The sequence below is a fragment of the Macrosteles quadrilineatus genome, unplaced genomic scaffold, assembly GCF_028750875.1.
Source record: "Macrosteles quadrilineatus isolate MER2022 unplaced genomic scaffold, UCM_ALF_1.0 Scaffold_2__2_contigs__length_208266976, whole genome shotgun sequence".
Classification (NCBI taxonomy): Eukaryota; Metazoa; Arthropoda; class Insecta; order Hemiptera; family Cicadellidae; genus Macrosteles; species Macrosteles quadrilineatus.
The window spans coordinates 25,152,751-25,174,373 of record NW_026542595.1 but is presented as its reverse complement, the minus strand read 5'-3'; the positions used below and the strand labels follow the sequence as shown (position 1 = coordinate 25,174,373).

Below are 21,623 nucleotides of genomic sequence, written 5' to 3'. Positions count from 1 at the left end.
GTCGCGGAGCACATTGCTTGCCGAGGAAAAAATAGCGGAGTGATACGGACCGGGGACTACTTTCTCTAGGGCACCTATTTGTGTTGCCAGCTGAACCTAAAAATGTGTTGTATAGTGTTTGAAAGACTAATTATTAATATGCTTTATAGTGACTGTAGGAAAAATATAATGTGTAACACGAGTGCAAAAGGCCTTTGCTGCACTCCAGATCATTCCGTAAACGTTGCTCTCGTGTGCAGCAAAGTACCACTTTGCTCACTAGTTACACAAATAACTATTGTTCATCTGCATTCTTAGACGTAGCCCAGGCTTTTATAAAGTCTGGCATACTGGATTATTGTTCAAAATTAAAACTTTGCTGCCCCATATAGTACTCGAGTGTTAAAGTCATATTTGTCGAAACGCTTTTTTCAAATTAAATAGATGTAGTTACAGATGTACATGAAATTAAATCAGGGGTACCGTTAGGCAGTGTTATTGGTCCTATTTTATACATTTTGTTCACTTATGATCTTATGACTCAGGGTATTACAGTAGCAACGTTTGCAGATGACACTTTTTTGACATCAAATCAGGATCCTATTTTGGCATCATCAAACTTACAGGCTGCATTAGACGACTTGTATCAGTGGCTACAAAATTGGAAAATTAAAGTAAACGAAACAAAGTCCATTCAAGTTACATTTACTATGTAACAAGAACTTGCCCAACGTTGAATAATGTCATGCTTCCACAATCCATCGAAGTTAAGTACCTTGGTATGCATCTTGACAGAAAACTTACATGGCATTCTCACATTTGGAACAAAAGACTTCATTTGAATTTGAAAACAAACAAACTAGATTGGCTTATTGGTCAAAATTCAAAATTACTATCCGTTGAAAACAAATTACTTTTATACAAAATTGCATTAAAACCTGTTTGGACTCACGATATCCAGCTTTGGGGAACATCTTCAAACTCAAATATAGAAATAATTCAAAGATTTCAATCCAAAACACGAAGAAAAATTTTACAAGCACCTTGGTATGTATCTAACAAAGTTATTCATCAAGATACAAAATTACCTTTTATTAGGGAAGAAATAAAGAAACAAAGCGAAAAATATCAAAGATAATTATAAAATCATCCAAATTTCCTGGCAATCAACCTCCTTGATAATAGCGAAGCTACTTATAGGCTCAGAAGAATACATCCAATCGATCTTCCAATCTGTGTCTAGTTTAAGTATATTTTTTTTAATGTTTTGTATGTTAGTGCACTCGCTGGAGTGTAATTATTAACTCATGTGAAATTGTCATGACATTTACTTCCAATATAGGCTAGAACCAATTGGGAATAAAATACTTGTAAAAAAACTTTTGTTGTAACTTGTGTACAATGAATATAAAACGAAAGAATTAATAATTATAAAAACAGATCTGTATATTTATTTTTTTAACCATAAAACTTTGAATACCTATATAGGATACTATGTAAAATTTTACAGAATGAATTCTCAATTTTATAGAATGAGTCTTAAAATAAACCCTCATATATTTATAGCTTACCAGGGCTCCGCCCCAGTGGCATTTTAAGTTCCCAATCTATCATTATGAAAGTAGTTTTATTAACAACTCTCCAAAAAAATTACTAAGGTTACATTATTTCTTTGACAGAACTTTTGTTAATCAAAAGTAAAGTAAATTAAAGCAAGTACGAATATACAGCTAGTGTATCATAATGCTTACTTCAACTGAAAAGCTTATCAAGCTGGGTCAATTGTTTTACGTCTCAAAATAGCTCGGAACAGCTAATTTCAATGTCTATTTTTTAACAAATTTCCAAATTTTAATACAACAGACATTCTTAAATTCTATAAAAATAACTTGCAGCCGATCAACTCGAACGTAATCCTGAATCCTGGTACCCCCCAGCCTTGGTTTGCCAATGTTTGGATTTTGGGTCAACAAATTATGATGGCAGGTAATCCTTACAATATACCAACTGTTAAAGCTTTTCAAAATAGATAAAACAATCTTTAGACTGTTGATGGACATTTAAAATGTATAACAGTAACAGTGCCCCATTAATTGGCAAACTGGAAACTCTCAAAGGATTTGCAAAAAGGTTACTATTTTTATTTAGAGTTAAAATGTAAAACAAAATACAAATTATCTGCATTAAAGAATATGTACTGTAGTTTATGTTATTTTATTTCTGAGACAAGTAATTAATTATTAAGTTACTTTTTGGTAAAGATTTTATTATCATTTTTCTTATACAGTACAATTGGGGGTTTTAATACAAGCAATGCATCTTTGGACACATATTTTCACAGAGAAAGAAGTGGGAGGGAATAATAAAGTCTACATAAAATCGCAGAGATCAGTTAAAAAAAAGAGAGGATAGATAGGTACAGTAGTTGATGTTGATGTAAAAGCTTCAACAAACCTGCCCCTCCCACAAGTCTGAAAGCACTCCTTCTCTCCACCATTAAATATAAATACAGCTTTTGTCAGGTGGTACTAACTCATTAGCCACCCCTCAACAACTGCTACCTTCAACAGTTCTTCTAAAAGCTAACAAACAAACTTGCTTTGTCCAACATTCCACTATTACTTCAACCTTATCACGATGAACGATTTTACAAAATATTTGTAATTTCTAAGAAATGTATATGAAAATAGTTCTTTGATATTACATCAACCTCAATTGAAAAATCATATAGAGTGAAGGAACTAAAGTTCATTAAGGGGAGTTAAGTTAAAAAATTAAAACTGAAGTTTTTTCACAATAAGTTGAAAAATAACGCAGAAAAATTTGCCCAATAATTGATTTTACTTAGCAAAAAATTAGCTAGGCCTAGTTAAAAGTGTGTACCTAAAAGAATAGATTCTTTAAGTATAAGCAAGAAAATATCATAGTAAAAATTATTACATTCTTTGTAATAAAAAAACTCATTTAACTTGCCAATCGGTTACTGATAACTAACAATATATTACCAGAGAGTAGGTATAATCAAATTTGTAAATAATTTATGTCTTCAACAAAGGAATATTGATATATGGCCACGTTTGAAAATTGAAAACAATCCCACCACTGTGGTAAATGAGTAAATTCATAGCCTAAAACTTATACCTTTGATTTTACGGTAATTACCAAAGTTGTCTACTGGCTTGACTATTGGCCTTAGAAATTACACATTTATTTGTGTTCAGTCTTGTTTAGTAGGCTAAAAATTACTGTTCTTTCATTTAGCAACAAAATGCACTATGTAAGCTACTTTTTTTACTTATTAAAATATGACTTCAATATGTTAATGGTTTAAATAAAAGATAACATGTTTAAAAGCTTTTCAGACTTAACACAACTTATACTATTCAACACAAAAATCTACTCTAATCATCGTAACATTTTAGTGCTTGTAAAAAATACATTTTCTGATAAAATGGCTATTTATATATTTTATATGTGTTTAATTTTCTGGATTTGTTGTAAAATTATTCTTAATTGAACTAAAAAAAGATTAGTACTGTAGTTAGCTTGAACTAAAGTTGTTATCCTATACTCTAATACGAGCAATGTTTGCTTGTATGTATGTATGTATGCTTGCTTGCTTGCAAACAAGATCTCGAAAACGGCTCCGACGATTTTCTTCAAATGTTGTAAATAGTTTATTTCTGGCCTAAAAACGAGTTTACTGCATTTAGAACTGCCAACAAAAATCTAATTACGTAGAAAAATGATACCCCCGCCGCAGCAAACCTGCCGACTAAGCGAATTTCCATTTGTCTGAATTGATTTTCAGTTAAATATATTTTAATAACATTAGGTTTAACGAGTACCTAGGTTTGCTGCTACAAGGAAACTAATAAAGTGTGTTTTTGAGTAAAATATTGATAGCTTAGTACAAAATAAATAAATTTGCCAAGTTTGATCAAAATATATCCATAAACAAGCAAACTACAACATTTGACAATATTCTCCATAAGAATAACATGGGAATTTTAAATTTACAATTTTTTTAATTTTCTCCGTTACTAATAATCAAACAAAAATACTTTATATACTAAATTATTTGTTTTTTTAAGCTCTTTAAAAAGGTCTAAAGAGAAATCGGGAAATTTTGTGTTTTGAGGGTCAAAAGTGAGAAAAACCAATTTTTACCCCATAAAACCCCCCGTAAAGCCCCGTTCTCATGGTCCGATCGTGCTGGTTCGCGAACTCATTCAAGTTTATCCCGCTTTACACCTTTAAACCAAATTTCATCAAAATCGGACAAAAATTACTCAAGTTATCGCGTTCACGGACGTATATATATATAAGTCTATATATATATATATATATAAGTCTATATATATATATATATATATATACATATACATATATAAAAATTTGAACGAATGGTGTTTTTGGCCTCTGGGGACATCAAAATGAAAAAGTAAATCAGTCCCGGGTCTAGGTCTTACCGTGCCACCTACGGTACAGGCTGGACCAAAGTTCTAGGCGTCTGGCGGACGCATGCGCATTAAATTTCTGTGTTAATTCCCCATCTGTCAAAACTTGGGCTAACATATGATTAAATGCAAATTCGTTATTACGCATGCGTCAGCGAGACGCCTAGAACTATGGTCCGGCCTGTAATAGCTACTTCCCTATAGGGAAATTCGCTAAAACTGAAAATCACATTTTTTTAACATTAGTCTTTATGGGTTGCTAGGTAACCATGTTGGCTGAATTAAATAACAAGGAAAAAGTAAACAAAAGACTTGAAGTTGTAGCATGTGTTCATAATAAGCCAACTACCCACAGTATACTAGCAAATTACAAATACAGTACAAAAGGAAAAACATCACTTGTTAATATTTAGCAAAGATTATACTGACGATTACTCGATACATTGTAGTCAAGGGTAGCAGTGCGAAATCTGGAATCTCTTTATGACGAATAGATTAAGGTATCTGCAATCCTAAAATGCTATGGGAAGGGAAGGAAACAGGTCCGCGACGTAGGAAGTGGTGAAGTAAGTAGTAAAGGCAATCATAAAATAATATGGGTATGGAGGGAAACAGGTCCGTGACGTAGGAAGTGATGAAGGAAGTAGTAAAGGTGAGCAGTCCGGAGTGTGGGGACTGTTTATGTTGATTAGATTAAGGTATATGCAATCCTAAAGTGCTATGGGAAGGAAGTAAAACAGGTCCGCGACGTAGGAAGTGGTGAAGGAAGTAGTCAAAGCGAGCTGTCCGGAGTGTGGGAACTGTTTATGACAATTAGATAAGCCGATAAGGGTATGGGCAATCCTAAAATGCTATGAGAAGGGAGGGAAACAGGTCCGTGACGTAGGAAGTGGTGAAGGAAGTAGTCAAGGCGAGCTGTCCGGAGTGTAGGAACTGTTTATGACGATTAGATAAGGGTATGGACAATCCTGAAATGCTATTGGAAGGGAGGGAATCAGGTCATGACGTAGGAAGTGGTGAAGGAAGTAGTCAAGGCAAGTAGTCCGGAGTGTGGGAACTGTTTATGACGATTAGATTAAGGTATCTGCAATCTTTAAATGCAATGGGAAGGGAGGAAAACCGGTCCACTACGTTGGAAGTGGTGAAGGAAGTAGTCAAGGCGAGCTGTCCGGAGTGTGGGATCTGTTAATAACGATTAGATTAAGGTATCTACAATCCTAAAGTGCTATGGGAATGCAGGGAAACAGGTCCATGACGTAGGAAATGGTGTAGGATGTAGTAAAGGCGAACCGTGTGGAGTTTGGGAATGGATTTATGTATCTCCAATACTAAGACTGCTTTCAGAGTGAACTAATGATTTTCCCCGAGCAAAGCTCGGTCCCCAGGTACTTAATGTAAATACAGTAAATTGCCATGCACTGTTTATTGGAGCTCAAGATAAATAAATTGATGAGTAAAAAAAAACAGTTCTTGGTTGCTATCATTGACTATATATACAATAGTGTTTATATAGTCAATGACGCTATGTTGCTCCTGCTAGTCGCCCCACTGCAGGAATTTTCTCAGGAAACTATCGGTTTTCAACAACGCAAGTGTTGAAGCATTACCTACTTATCCCTGTGGCGTGTTATGATATTTTCACAATTTTCATCACTCTCTAAAATATAGCTAGGCCTATGTATTGAAAAAACTCATGTACAACCTCATTAGAGATCACAGGGGCTTTTATTTCACAATGAATAACAAAGTAACCTACTCGACTAAAGACAAATTGAGGAATCAGTCAATCTAAAGATGGCACCATACAGTAGTGCCGAGATAAATCAGGCACAGCAAATAAAAACTAAATTGTACTATGAAAGAATTGATAAGTGTATGTACTATCATTGACTATTTTATACAGCTATTTAACTTATCAATTATTATAGAATCAAGGCACTGTTCAAAATTGTTGGCATTTATGCTGATTAACAACATTTGCGCAATGATTATTATGAAGGCATCAAATGTAAAGTTAGGTTAGGTAATTGTTAATGTTTGAAGCCCCGGGTTGAGCTATTTTGCTTCAGACCACTCCACTAGGGTTGGGAATAAGAAAACAATATGTATGGAGGGAGTATTTGTTAAGTATTTTAAGGATTTTCAAACAAAATAAAAATACAAATAAAAAACAAACAAAAAAAACATTACTGGTATTATTTGGCCTAGTTATAACATTTTTACTTCTCCCCCTATACATAGTAGGTATTGGAGAAAGTAGGCTATTATTTTCGTAAAAATTTTTGAGTTTGAGTGGATCTGTTTTTCGGTCCCCCTGGACCCAAAAAATAGGTTTTCGAAGTGATGTCTGTGTGTGTATGTGTCTAGGAGGTACAGAACACCCGTGGACCTATTTTGATGAAATTTGGTATGTAGATACTGATCTACGGTATCTCCAGGCGTTTTCTTTTATTTTTTTTTTTTGAATTTTGATTTTTAACGGCGATTTCCCAATAAAAACCCATAAAATAAAAAAAATTGGAATTTAGGAAAAAGCCGGTTTTGATGACAAATAATTTGTTATGGTCCTTATAATTCTAAACAAAATAGTGCAACCCATTGCTGGAACAATTAGGCCTACGGCTCAAAAGTTATTGCAACTTGAGTGATTTTTCCCCTATAAAATATAATAGCTACTCCCACCGTTTACCCATGATAAAGGTTGTTTTGACAAGCTTATGGGAGAAAGTATGTGTTAGATTGCTGATACTGTTTATTTCTCTAGTATTTTTGGGAAAAACACCTATTTCACCCTGACAATCGCAAAAAGGGCTAAAAGTCACTTAATTTGTTGAGAACTATTTTGGGTGTGTGTAGGGTCTATGTGTGTGTGGATGTGTACAGGGCAACAGACCAAAAAACCTGTGGTCCGATTTTGATAAAATTTGGTACTAGGCCTATGTAAGGTATCTATATAATTAATATACAAACACAAAGGTTGTCGGTTGAACTCCTCCACCATTTCATAACCGATTTTATCAATTGACGTCTCATTGGAAAGAGCGTGTCACGTATATTTGCAAACTGACCTTACATTTCTGAAAAAGTCCCTTGGGCTCTGCCCCAGTGGCTTTTAAAGTTCGCTTGTTATCCTTATGGAGAATATAATTGTCTACATTTGGATCAGCTGTTTAATTTAATTGCTGTTATTTATTTTTCAATTCAATGAAACGCATTGGGTACATTTACTGATTTTGTTGAAGTTAAATATTTACTATTTTAATTTACATTCATACATATTACAATGTAAAAAATCGAGAAGCCTGGACAATTGACATTGTACTGTATTTATTGAGCAATCATTGAAAGAACCGATTTGTTTACCTAGAAAACATAGGAAATTCATAGAACACCACGAAGTAGAACAATAAAGAGAACAAAATTTAGGTAAGTACTATCGTTATTCGCCTATATAATAAAGAACACCTACAATATGAAGATTCCCACAAACAATGAACAAGAATGTTAGCCATAGTACTACTATTTTGTAGGAAACATGGACTTGACATAAAATTATAATTGGCTAAGGAAAACCCTCTAAGGCTGATTTAAACTGGTAATGCAAGTACATTAAATATGTGTTCATAAAGGTCAAGTGATTTAAAAAAGAGTATGACTACATCCAAGAAACCTTAATAAAACTTTAATTGAAGGATTCACATTTGAACAACATTAGGCCTTTCAATTCTGCATTTTTCCAGGTAGCCTAAATATAATTTACCTCATGACAATAACTAGCCAAATTAATTCCAATTAAAGCAAATAAAATTATGTCAGAGAGGTTATGCAGAGAATCTGGTAGATCGTAAGTAATGTAAACAAAATGTCATCGCCATAAAAAAATTATACTGAATTTTGGTTTGAACTTGATTTTTGTTTTTACTGAACGTACTGGCGACAATGGGTGGTACCATGCAGACTACATTATCATTAACTAAGATCACCATGAACAACCTAATGCGGCTATAAGTGGGGAACACTTGTAGAATACACTAAAAAGCCAGATCAGCTTTTGAAATATGATTAAATATTTACAAGAAATGTTGGTTATATGGAACTGTTAGGCACGTAATCTAATAGTTGAGTCTTTTAAATTCATCGGAAATTATGATTTTTTATTTGTTTTTTATTAAGTTATTTGTTTTTCAATAACTACTTTACTTCTTAGCAATTGCTTGATTTTGAGCAACATGTACACTAGTTATCCATGGCATTCTTACCATGGATCTTATCCAGTTTTTTTAAATTTTTTTTATATTTTTAATGGTGATTCTTTTCTACCATAAATACCCAAGTCCCAAGGAGTGTAAGGCCCCCTTTATGCACTGCGGCTGTGGTTGTTATAGTGCCGCAAACAAAACGTGGCTGTGAAACTAGCATGTGGTTTGGAAGTTGTGATGCCGCAGGTTTTCTATCACTAACTAGCCCTATTCAATTAAGTAAACTTAGTAGCCTAAGTTACCTTAGGTCCTGCTATATGTCCTGCTATATTTATTTGTCTCAATATGGATTCCGCAGTGGTCCGTCAACCACAGATGCCATCGATGCTTTAGTACAAGAAGTATTAAATAGGCTACTTTTGACAGGAAGGCTTTTGCTTGGGCCACACTGTGTGACCTGAGCAAGGCCTTTGACTGTGGCCCATGATAATCTGTTGTGCAAAATAGAGTACTTAGGCATTAAGGGTTCTGCTCTCTCTTTTTTTAAATCATACCAAGAAAAACGTAAACAATGTGTACTTTTAAATGGCGTGTGGTCGGACGAGGCTACTCTCAAGTATGGAGTACCACAAGGTTCTGTTCTGGGACCAATGTTATTCCTATTAGCCATGAATGACCTGCCAAAAAAGAAGTATTTTCTGTTATGGTCTTATCTTCTGGGGAAACAGCTGCAAAATTACAGATATTTTAATCATACAAAAAAGGTGGTTAGAGTAATTGCAGGTTCCACCCAAGACGCTCAAAGTAAACCTTTATTCCTTGAGTTAAAAATTCAAACTGTTGTTAATTTTTACATTTTTGATCTCATGTCTCATATACTTTAAAGAATCTACCAACTTCAATTTTTAACAATCAAGTCCATACATACAATATAAGAAGTAATTGTCAGATAAACAGAACCTTTAATAGGCTGAGTAATACATTGAAACGTCATGTTGTTATGTCTAATCGATAAGGTATTTAGAAAAATGGAGTATGACTGTTTAATTTTATCCAGGTAGACATTCTTTATTCTTAAGTAAAAGTTATGACGGGCTCTTAAGAAACCCTTTTTTTCTATTGACGACTTCATGGCCGTAAAGGAAGTTCAGTTTTAGACTCATTATCAGTGCCAAGTTTATATTGTTGTTAATCCTTTAATTGTCTATCAACGTTTGTTATAACTGTTTCAATCTCTTGATAGCAGGGCCTAGTCTAACTGTTGTTTATATTTTAATTGTCCATCAACGTTTGTTGCAATTGTTAATTTTTGTTTAGGCCTATTTTTATCTTAATTTCTGTTATCAGTATATTGTTGTTGGTCAATATAATTTATTCTTTGTTAAATCATCATATTTTTGTTATAAAATGTGTGGATTGTTAAATTACATTCCATACTGTTAGGTAATCCACAGAGCTGACACCTCATAAATGAACATATTAGCATAGACAAAAAGAATTAAATATCAGCCGTGCTGCGGTTACCATGGTTACCAGGTTCTGGCGCACACCACTGGGAGCACCGAGTAGTTACATAGCGCATACGCCATAACAAATGGCGCTCCCAGCGGTGTGTGCCAGAACCTACGGTAACCGCAGAACAGCTGACAGTCTATATATTAATTCTTTTTGTCTAGGTATGATATTATACATGTTATCTGTAATGTCTAGCCTGACTGTAATCATGCTATATACATGACAATTGTCAATGCATTTTTGTAATGTCCAATGACAAATAAATTGTTCTGATTCTGATAACTATTTCTAGACAGGGGTGCCCAGAGGGGGGGTACTGTGGCGCGTCTGCGCCACAGGAATTTTTGGGGGGGACTTTTTTGAGGGGATTTTGGGGGGGATGTTTTTTGCTAGCTGTCATAATGAATGAAAAATTTTGTATAAGCAGCCCGAAAAAGTGTTTCTAAGTAGCTCACTATCAACACCAACAACATTTTGCCATTCGTAATTAAGATTTGCTTCTAAGAATGGTAAAAACGCACCTTGTCAGACAATCCTTAATATACCAGTGTCAGTGTCGAATTTTATTTGCTACATATGTTTTGGTGGTTCTTTACCTCCACCACACAAAACACGAATCGATTACAGATAGGCCTATCAATTCACGCGTATATATTGCCGTCGTCAGAACTGGAAGTAAACTGAATCAGGTTCAGGTTATGACGGACAGACGTGGTCTCTGGATTGTCGTCTGCATTGTCACCAGCTGATATAGGACTATTGTAGTGACTGAGAAGAGTGTTAAAAGTATAATGGGATTCATAATTAATTGAGTGTTTTCACTTTCACTCAAAACTTTTGCGCTGTCCCTAGTTTTATGTATTTATATATTTCAAACTCCTCAAAGTATTTAATAAATTTCCTTTAGTGCACTACTGTAGAATTTCGAGACCATAATTTATATCCAGCAGATAAATTGGTTATTATTTTCAATAATTTTAAATGGAAAACTCAATTATGAATCCCATTATATTTTCAACACTCTCCTCCGTCACTACAACTAGTCCAATATCAGCTTTTGATAACACAGACGACAATCCAGAGACCACGTCTTTCCGTCATAACCTGATTCAGTTTACTTCCAGTCCTGCCCGCGGCAATATACTGACGTGAATTGATAGGCCTATCTGTTATCGTTTCGTGTTTTGTGTATAAACAGATTGTCTGACAAGATGCGTTTCTACCATTATTAGTCATAAAAGGCAATCCTGGGGCTATCAAAATTAATTATAAGATTACTTCGTCACAAAAACCTTTTGTGGATATTTTGCCTGGCGATTTTTTGTAGAGTAAAATCGAGTTTTTGGAGTGTGTTGTTTGGAGTGGCGGTGTTTGTAGAGCCAGGGAGTGGCGAGCAACAAGTCTGTCTTATTTCGTGACTGTCTATAATTTTGAAAAAAAAACTTTGCCAAAGTATTATTAATGCATTTTTAAAGCGGTTTGATTTCTTAAAATTCTTCTCTGAGATTCTTTCTCTGTAAAATTTAACGCCACCTAATATATTGTACAGTTACAATACTGTGTTGGAGTAGAGTAATTCACCTAGTATATTGTTGTACGTTTTGAAGACGTTGTCTATTGCAATACTGAACACATGTTAGCTGACAATAGAGATTCTGAAATGTAAATTGAAACACTTCTAATTCGTCCATTAGTTAGATATACCTAATGAAGTATTGTTAAATGTTGTTCGTTTCCTATTAAACATTTAAATTTTGTTATCAGCAAGTTTGTTTTTCTTTACCTCAAGTTTACTAAATACTAAATTGGAATGATCGTTTTATGAGGTAAAGGGAAAATTGTCAGATAAATTGGTGGGGGGAGGGTAGGTTTAAATAGACGGCAGCATAAATTGGGGGGGGAGAACTACTCCTTTGGCTTGGGGGGGGGGGGGTTGCGCCTCTGGGTTTGGGGGGGATGGGCACCTCTGTTTCTAGAGTTTGGTGTAACAGGGTGCAGCACTATTATGGTACTTTTTTCATTTATGACAACAGCTAAGTAATTTGAACCAGACAGCAACAAAAAGGTGTGATACACAATGAAAACTTAGTGTCAAAGTAGGATTATTTAACTAAATTTATCTCTTTGTTTTGTAAAATATGAATAAAAAATGTATTTTGGCAGCTATTTTTTGTTTTACAAACTTAATATCTTTTATAAAAATATCATTAAAAATAGCCGCCATTTTGAAACGGCAATATATTTTGTATTCATATTCTACACAAAGGTAGGAGACAAAACGATAAGACATATTTGCTGAATTTCAACGCTATAGCTCAAACTTGCTATAGGAGTTATTCATTTTATTGTAAAAAGCACATAAAGACAGACAGGCGCTAAACGGTTCGAGATAGGATACTTTAATGTATTGCATTTTTTGCTTGTTTTGACCTCACAAATAATCTGGTTAAGTTTGTCCTGGCCGAAGCTGGACTCCTGTATTAATGATAATGTGGTTCTATTACTTATATAACCTAAATAAAATCACATTGCATTTAATTTTACCATATAATGTGATGTACCTAAATAAAATTGATTGACAAAAACAATATCATTTAATATTGTTTCTTTATTTTTATCTTTAATGTTACCGGTATCTTAATTTGTAAAATCGGAACGGTAAGTTACTTTCCTGTTAAAGGGAACATTAATTTATTACCGATGATTTTTTTCGATATAAGTTATCGATATTTTTGTTTTCCACGATAAAATATATTACCACTAGAAAGTATTTCTGTAATGACGTTTAATATCGGGAAGGTAATCCTCAAAATTCTAGGCATAAAGTCTACGACGATTACTGGAGCTTTTTTTAAATGTCTAGGCCTATTTGTTGGTTGCCTCGAATAGGATAGACTATTACAATACTACTTCAATTTTTGTTAATAGATTTTATGTTTCCTAACAACATAATGTAAGAACATTTAAATTCCTTTTCTTGACTAAAGTAAAGACACAATATTGTAATTCATTGTTAACGTTTTTGATTTGCGTTATTAATTAATGTTCTACTTTCTTTGATCATGTGCCTGCTACCTATAGAAAAATACCGAAACTATTTTTATTTGTTTACTAATACCTACCATAGATAAAACAACTATGATTCGGAATTATTTTGTTAACAATATACAGAAATATTAAGAAGAACCAAACTATTGTTAAGACTCGCACGAAAGATATAATAGGCCTTTAAAGAGTCAAAAATTATAACCTATCAAGGACAAGCATTCGGTTACAAGCTCAGTAGGCCTATACAAAAATACGAACTTAATCACTTTATTTGCAGAAGTTCAAAAAATGGCATTTCTTCGAATAAAAGAAAAAAATGGTGTGGACTACGAGAATAGATATTTCATATCATTTAAAAGATCCAAATTAAATGTACAGTACTATCTTTTTGCATCCCAATAAACTACTATTTAAGTAAGAAAACCATATAGCCTACAGAGTGAGTTTTAATTGTCCCCCCCCCCCCAACTTATTTCTACATTTTTTTCAAATATCAATCCCAGACCACTTACTAACAATTGTAGAAATAACAAATGTATAAAAAAGTTGGGGGGGGACAATTAAAACTCACCCTGTATGAAACATACTCCCTTATATTAGTAGCCTACATTTCTCATCCTTAGCCTATATTGTGGATCATACAGTTTTACTGTTGGTTCTGTCCGGTGCACTGTCTTTAAATAGAGATCGTGTTTTGTTTACAATTGTTTCTTGTCTTCAGTCATTAAAAACCTCGTTTAACCAAATAAAACATTCGGTATTTATTGTGACGAACGTGACCATGGGAACCTATATAGAATTATATATCACTAGAAACAAGATTTTTAGCTGAAAATAACGGTGCAAAAATTTTTCCGCGCTCTCAAATACTAACGGAGTTACGGCTGTTTTAAGTTTTATTTACCGGTAGGCCTGGGCTACTTTGTTTGTTTGACCCAACCTATTTATAAGCCTATTAAATGTTCTCTCCAGATACTTGATATATTACGTTAATTATTGAGCGGAGCGAGCGAAGCTCTTATACGTCGACTCTTATGCATTTCGTAATACGCAAACTCCTCCTAGACGGCTGAATCAATCGTTTTCAAATTTTGCATGGTGATAAAGACCATATCGGTGAGTGCCAACATCTATATGGCGTTAAAAAAATCTCTCAGGAATCCGTTCCACTGGGTCTCAAAGTTTCAATGTAATCCTTATGGAAGCAGTATTTGACACATAAACAAAAACATATGATTAGCTGTTGACTTTTGAATGCGGTAGACAAAGAAATAGCTGATAGCATTAATTCACATATATTAGAACAGAAACGGTATGGATCATAAATTATAATCAAATGACGACACTAGCTTGAGGTCCGTGACGTAGGAAGTGGTGAAGGAAGTAGTAAAGGTGAGCAGTCTGGAGTGTGGAAACTGTTTGTGACGATTAGATTTAGGTATCTGAATTCCTAAAATTCTATGGGAAGGGAGGAAAACAGGTCCGCGACGGAGGAAGTGGTGAAGGAAGTAGTGAAGGCGAGCTGTCCGGAGTGTTGAAACTGTTTATGACAATTAGATTTAGGTATCTGCATTCCTAAAATTCTACGGGAAGGGAGGAAATCAGGTCCGCGACGTAGGAAGTGGTGAAGGAAGTAGTCAAGGCAAGCTGCCCGGAGTGTGGGATCTGTTTATGACGATTATATTAAGGTATCAGCAATCCTAAAATTCTATTGGAAGGGAAGGAAACAGGTCCGCGACGTAGGAAGTGGTGAAGGAAGTAGTAAAGGCGAGCTGTTCGGGGTATAGAATCTGACCCTAAAGAGTAAAAATGCTACTTTAGGCCCAAAACGCATGCATTAAAAACGACTGTTTTTACTGCATTATGACAAAAACAATATAGCCTAATATGAACCCTTGACGACTCCGCTCAATTTTGTGGATGCCTCTGCGAACGCCACCTAGTAAGTAATGATTAAAGTACAAGACTCACTTTTTACCTGGAAATAACAGTGCAAAAATGTCTCCGAGGCCACGAATATTAACTAAGGTAACTTAAAATAATTTGACGTTTTGATTTCCTTTATCTACCTTCTGCCTTCTATTCTAGTCTGCTACTAACTCTAACTCCTTGCCGCAATACGGAATTCGGGAATTACGGACTAGACTAACTGTTTGTAGAACTGTACTGAACCGAACTGAAATGAAAGTGAAAATACGAAATTGAAGAGTAGAGATTAAAAATAAGTCAATCAAAGACATTCAAAGTAGGTACCGGTACCGTACATGTACTACAAACATCAATCTAAGAAACAACAAGGCACTGAATAACTTATTTCAGAATGTTTTATTTAGGCATGTGTGGAAGGCAAGTCGGGCTTATGCGGATTCGTGACTGCATTAAGTGTTTTGAAGTTAGGTTAGATTAGGAAGGTAAAGTGTAGGTTATAGTGAACCGAGTTGATAATTTATATTACACACAGGCAGTTGTTGCGCCATTAAAATGGTGTGTTAAATACAACGAAATAACGATTTCAAAAATGCTGCAAGCATTTTTCAGCTAAAAATCTAGTTTCTTGTGATATATAAATCTATATAGGTTCCCATGGTCACGTTCGTCGCAATAATTACCAAACATTCTAATCATATCTAATAACACGTCCCCTAGTTATATAACCAAACAGTAAAGAACAAATCATCAAGTTAACTATAAAGCTCCAGAGTGGGTTAGCGGGTTCTGGAGTTAGCCAATTCCGAAACCGAACAAGTTAACGAGTTCCTCTCGTCGACCAAATTTGAAGATAGGGCGTTTAACATGGGGTTAGCGAGTTCCAGAGTTAGCCAATTCCGCGGACCCATTTACACACATAGACCTACTGCAGTTTGGTTAAGGTTAGGTTCAGTTTTGAACAGTTAAATATTTTATAATCAGCTGGTATTATGTGGGTTTTAATGTATAGGCCTAATAGTAAATTTAAGTTAGGACATAAACTAAAGTGCAGCCTAGGTAGAAGTGTGCCGTGTGCCTATTGAAAAGAAATCTTGATGAATTTTCCCTTCAAGAGGGAAGTAAGTAGGGGCCTAAACTTACCAAAATTACATTGTACTTAGGTTAGAAACGATAGGTACCCTATCGAACCAAATCAAAATCGATTGGCCCTAGCCTGTAGGCTAATGATATTAAACCAAAATAACCTAACTTATAGTAGCCTAGGTTCTTTGTGGAACTGTCCACCCATTTAGTTTAAGGTTAACTTCTCTAGAATCAACTCAGAGAAAAATTACTAGGCTTAGACTAGGTTAAATATTATTGAAAATTTTGACTTAGGCCTATTAACTTATAAAGTTACTTACCTTTGAGGAGTGGTAGAGGTTGTAGTTCTGCATCAGCAGCATTGCGATATCTAGAAGATCCTTGTGACTTCTTTGATTTCTTTTTCAATGAGCGCTTAGCAAATGGATCTATCCTATCCACAAATGTACCAGAAGACATGATGGTGTTTAAACCCAAGGCTTAACAGTGCATAAAATATTTTTGTTCATCTACCTAGAAGTAAGTAAGTAGTTATGGAATTGACAAAAAAGATGATAAGTTATCAGAGCTTGTCTTTAGTTTGGATTGAAAAATATAGATCAAGAAAACAGAGAACCCTATAGACCTATAAACTTGGTTCTTGAAGAATAAGGCCTGCTTCCGCCAGAAGAGTTTTGATGAACTTAGAACTCTGGAACTTAGTCTTAGAACTGTAGGGTACCTAACTGATGGGAGAGCAAGAGGGTTGTTTTAACACATGAGATGATTTAAAAGCACCAAAAGAATGGAAAAGGCAAGTTATCCAATAAAATGAAAATCTGATATCTTATTCAGAACTAGGCCTAGCCAAACTTATAGCAATAACTTAGCCTAGGCCTATGTAGGCTAAAAGTATATTGATTAAAGAAGAGTTTTGAGTACCTAATCCACAATAGAAATTATGGTATCCTCGAATCAGATGGTTGAAGGTAAATTCGTCAAGATTTGGATTGAACTTCTTCAAGTTTCATTTCTTAAAATCAATCATTTGCATTCCCAAAGCATCTGCACAACTTTCAAAAAACAAGTATTTTTAATTTCAACAGTAACTTATTAAAGTAGTTCTGGAGATGGACTCTATCTTATCAAACAATTGACAAGAAGGTATCACACATACAACACTTGATAACCTTTGAAGAATCTATTTCTTGTATATGAGGGGAATAGGGTTGTCTTAATTCTCCACCAACAATCTCACGCTCCTTTGCACCGGTACGTAATCAGAGGATTGCATTTTATTTGAAGAAACAAAAAGATTAGATACACACTTCAAAGTTGGACGATAACTGTTAACTTCCTACAGGTGAATTTCACTGTAAAAATAGACTACCGAAATTAAAATAAACTAAACATAGTTGATTTAGTAGATGTTGGAACTCAAACACGAGAAAGGAGTGCTGCTCCCTTCCTCCATTATACACTTCTCTTGAGGGTACCACAGTTTTCGATTATAATAAACACCAAACTATAAGCATGTTTTTATCTAAGTAATTTCACTTCCCGACACATAAACTTCACCGGCAACGAATAAACAAAATATTTCACTTAATAACAAAATAATTACAAATCACGAAATTCCGAGCTCAAGCCTACCTTGTGCTGAAAATAGTTTCACGTAAAATCTCAAGATTAACGAGATACCATAGAGGTATTCGAATGTTATTTATACAACACTATACTACACTATATAAACAGTCTAACAAGGCCTGTGTCATGTTTTGGTCGAATGGTAACACCATTTTCTTCGTGCTTGACAACGCTATTGGTCATTGGCATTATTTTTTACATGAGTTACGATGAATTAGAGATATATAACGCTTTTGGTTTGGGAAAGTGGTCTAAACCCATGTTGTAGGCTTGCCGGGTATGGATGTTGTCCCTCCCGCAGCATAGTGCATCAATGTACAGACTACGCATTATGATTTATTTTGTATCCATATACTTTCTGTCGTTCAATTTTACAAGCCTTGTTTGAAGAACCATGTCATCAGAGTTTCCCAGAAATGGAAAATGAATTTCTAAAATAAAAATATTAACAATACGAATGTCCAAACATTCAAATCATCTTAGCCTAACAAAGAAGATCTTTACAGGAGGCATTAGTACAGCCATAGACTTTTTGTCTATGGTACAGCTGATCTTTTTATTTACTTGTTTCTTATTATCTCAGCCATTTGCGTTTTTACTTATTTTTAATTGACCGGGCTAAAACCATCGATATCTATTATTATAAAACCTGGGTTTGTTACTATCTAACGTTTACCGTTTGTTATAGCTCCATTGAAAATTTATAGCCCAACTAGCAGAGGACCCGTCCTTCGTCCGGGGTTGATGTAGGCTATATGGTGCTTTATGAAATCTGACATGAAAAAAAGAGTAAAATAAGGTTACATTTCAATAAATGTACCTATCAAAAACTTTTAACTTACTAATTACATAAAAAAACATTTTCAAACAATAAAAGAAATAAAAAACTCAAAGCTTTTACTAAATGATAAAATCAAACATAGACAAACAATAATTTACAACATCTGGTTAATATTACAGTTTGAATTAAATGAAACATGTGATCTTGTTTCTAAAAAGCATTGCTCACTAAGCATTGATTATAAAAATATCTCATTATATACTATGTGAACAAAGAAAAACATCAACACTCTTACTACTAAAACAAACAGAAATATACTTAGCCCTACTATTTATAGCTCCTACTATTCATGCACCAAAGGCAAGTGCATATACAACTTAGGTTTTTATTGTTGTTTTTAAATTGAAATATTTGTATATCAGCTTAGAATAAGGAAATTTAACGTCATTCAAACAATGTTTATGTCGAGGGTAGGTTAAGTTAAGAGGAAATTGGTTGAAAATATACATGTAATGACCATGAAACGCCCGTAAAAAGATGTTCATTATTAGAATAGAATGTGAAATCTACAGAAAGTGTCAAAAGTTATAGATAGGTAGTAGTTACCTCTGGATTAGAAAACACCATAAGTTACCAATCTATGGGTAGTATGAAATTATGATTTAAAAATTTGTGAAAAAGGAAATGGTGTGAACAATATTTCTCTCAAAATGGTGAAAATATACAACTAATTATCTCCTTGAGAAAAGTTTCAATTTTAAAGGTGTGTGCCCTACTCTAAACACATGTTAATTGTAGAAAAATGTTAAAATGATTGAAGATAATATAAACTTTATAATTTCACTATTTTGTACACCAAAATCTTTCAATACATTATTCACAATAGTGAGATTTTAAATAATTAATTAGGGTTAGATACAGCAACAGATATACGATCTGACTTATTTCATAAAATCAATAATCAATGAACCATCAAATATAAGAATAAATAAACATGTCACATGATTGTAGACAATATTATATAACTATTTATAAGTCAGCTGTGGAATTGTGAATTAATGTGGTTTGACAGTTCAGCTTGTTTACATTTGGGTGGCATAGCAAATTGCGGAATGGGCACACGGGAGGGACTAAAGCTAAAGGTGTAGTGACGTCATATCTCTAGTGGCTAATGTCTTCTCTTGAGGCGACACGATTACCGTAATGAAACGATGCGATTTCAGCGGCGTTTGTGGCATAGTTGGTAGCGTTTCGGATTGGTGTTCAGGAGGTCCCGGGTTGGAATCCCGTTGGCAGCACTAACATTTTGTCAACAAATTTTTCATATCAGCAAGTTTGGTTGGTTAGGTTAGGTTAAGACAGTTTAATTTTATAATACTAAATTTTAAAATTAATTTTATAATTAATTAAAAATTATAAGTAATCATTAATTAGATTTTTATCTTATATCGTTTTTATATTATCAGCAAGTCTGGTTGGTTAGGTTATGTTATGACAGTTTAATTTTAAAAATTAAAATTCATTTTATAATTTTAAAACAATATTTTATAATTAAAAAGTTAGTTTTATAACTAAAAATAAAAAATAATTTAAATTTTTTCAACTTAGTAGTTCTAGCGGCGAACGCTGACACTACAAGATATGTTAGCCTTAGTCCCTCCCGTGTGCCCCACCGAGCAAATTGCAAACATTGTATTTGTTCTCATGGCAGCCATGGAGACCAATCAATATTTACTTTTAAAATCCTCACCTCAGAACCTTTAAAGCCAAAGGGGCAAAGCCAACGAGAACGATCAGTGTCGAATTGTGAATAGTCCTATAATGGTCCTTGGTATGGTAGCTATATTTTTGTAAAATTTAAGCCCAGTTGCTTCAGTAGTTTTGCGCCTATTAGTAACACGCATACAGACAGACACCATTAGATTTTTATATAATAGTATAGATATAGATGATGAATGGCGCTTAGTTCCATAAATGCTTCTAGGGATTGAAGCAGCAGCATTTAAATTTAAAAACAAGCCCTACTTGACATCCCAGACTATTTCAATGGTGTACATCTAAAATAATTAACTCATTTAAAGTCAAAACACGGACGGGAAATTAAAATTTTAAACAATCATTTTTAAATATTAGCAGTAAATTTGTTAGAAACTTTAAACTATTATAGCCTATATGAAAATTTAAAAATCACAACCAGGCATTTTTCATAAGTTCTTTACTACGAATCTTTAAAGAGGAGGCACCCTTTGAAACTTGTTTCTGTAACTAAAGCATGAAACACAATTAAAACTTCATAGTCCGTTCTATAAAAGTCTAAGTTACCCATTTCAAAACAACTGGGGTACCTGTGGGATTTCCCACAAAAATGAGATTGAACTTTCTTCTTGTATGAATGAATCCATTAGTTTAGCAATCAATCTTTGAAACAACGTTTGTTATGATTTACACTGTTTATTATCTTGTACGGTAGAATTCCGAATACACTATACGACCCATGGGTCGTCGGAATTATACCCCCGGAAATTTACCCCCACGAAAAAAACGCCTACGTCATTTTGACGTCACAGGTCTGGGGGTTGACTTCAGGCAGCGAACTTTTAGGATGGGTAAATTATTATATATTTCAATCAACTCACATTTCATGGTTTACTTAACAGTTTTAATTAATCAAAATCCCAATAAAACTGACAACGGATTTATCTACCTCCCGTGGTCAAATTATTGTACAAGTCCAACACCGAAATTCTACCCGTCTGGTCGGCTACGCTACGTATCGGCCAAGATACATTATTGTAGTTGAGTTTCTTTATTGGTGGCCTAACCTAATACTGGATATTAGAAGGAAATGATTAACCGGAGAGTCGATGATTTACATTAACCAGTAAATAAAACCAACTACACAACAATGAATCTTGGCCGATACCTAGCGTAGCCGACCACGCGGGGGGTAGATTTCCGGGGTAAGAATTCCGAGGTCGGACGTTTCTGAATTGACCACTGGTG

The 21,623-nt window shown here is 34.2% G+C and overlaps 1 protein-coding gene across 1 annotated transcript in view; it reads right to left on the bottom strand.

The window, feature by feature from the left end:
* LOC128985375 (serine/threonine-protein phosphatase 2A 56 kDa regulatory subunit alpha isoform) overlaps positions 1–17,868 on the bottom strand; it is an 86,769-nt gene extending 68,901 nt beyond the window's left edge. The window contains exons 1-2 of the mRNA XM_054404812.1: positions 17,135–17,868; positions 16,534–16,726 (exon numbers count right to left, since the gene is read on the bottom strand). Of these exons, the coding sequence (XP_054260787.1) occupies positions 16,534–16,672 (139 nt within the window). The 5' untranslated portion in view covers positions 16,673–16,726; positions 17,135–17,868. The remainder of the gene's footprint in view (positions 1–16,533; positions 16,727–17,134) is intronic.
* Positions 17,869–21,623: the final 3,755 nt, after the last annotated feature.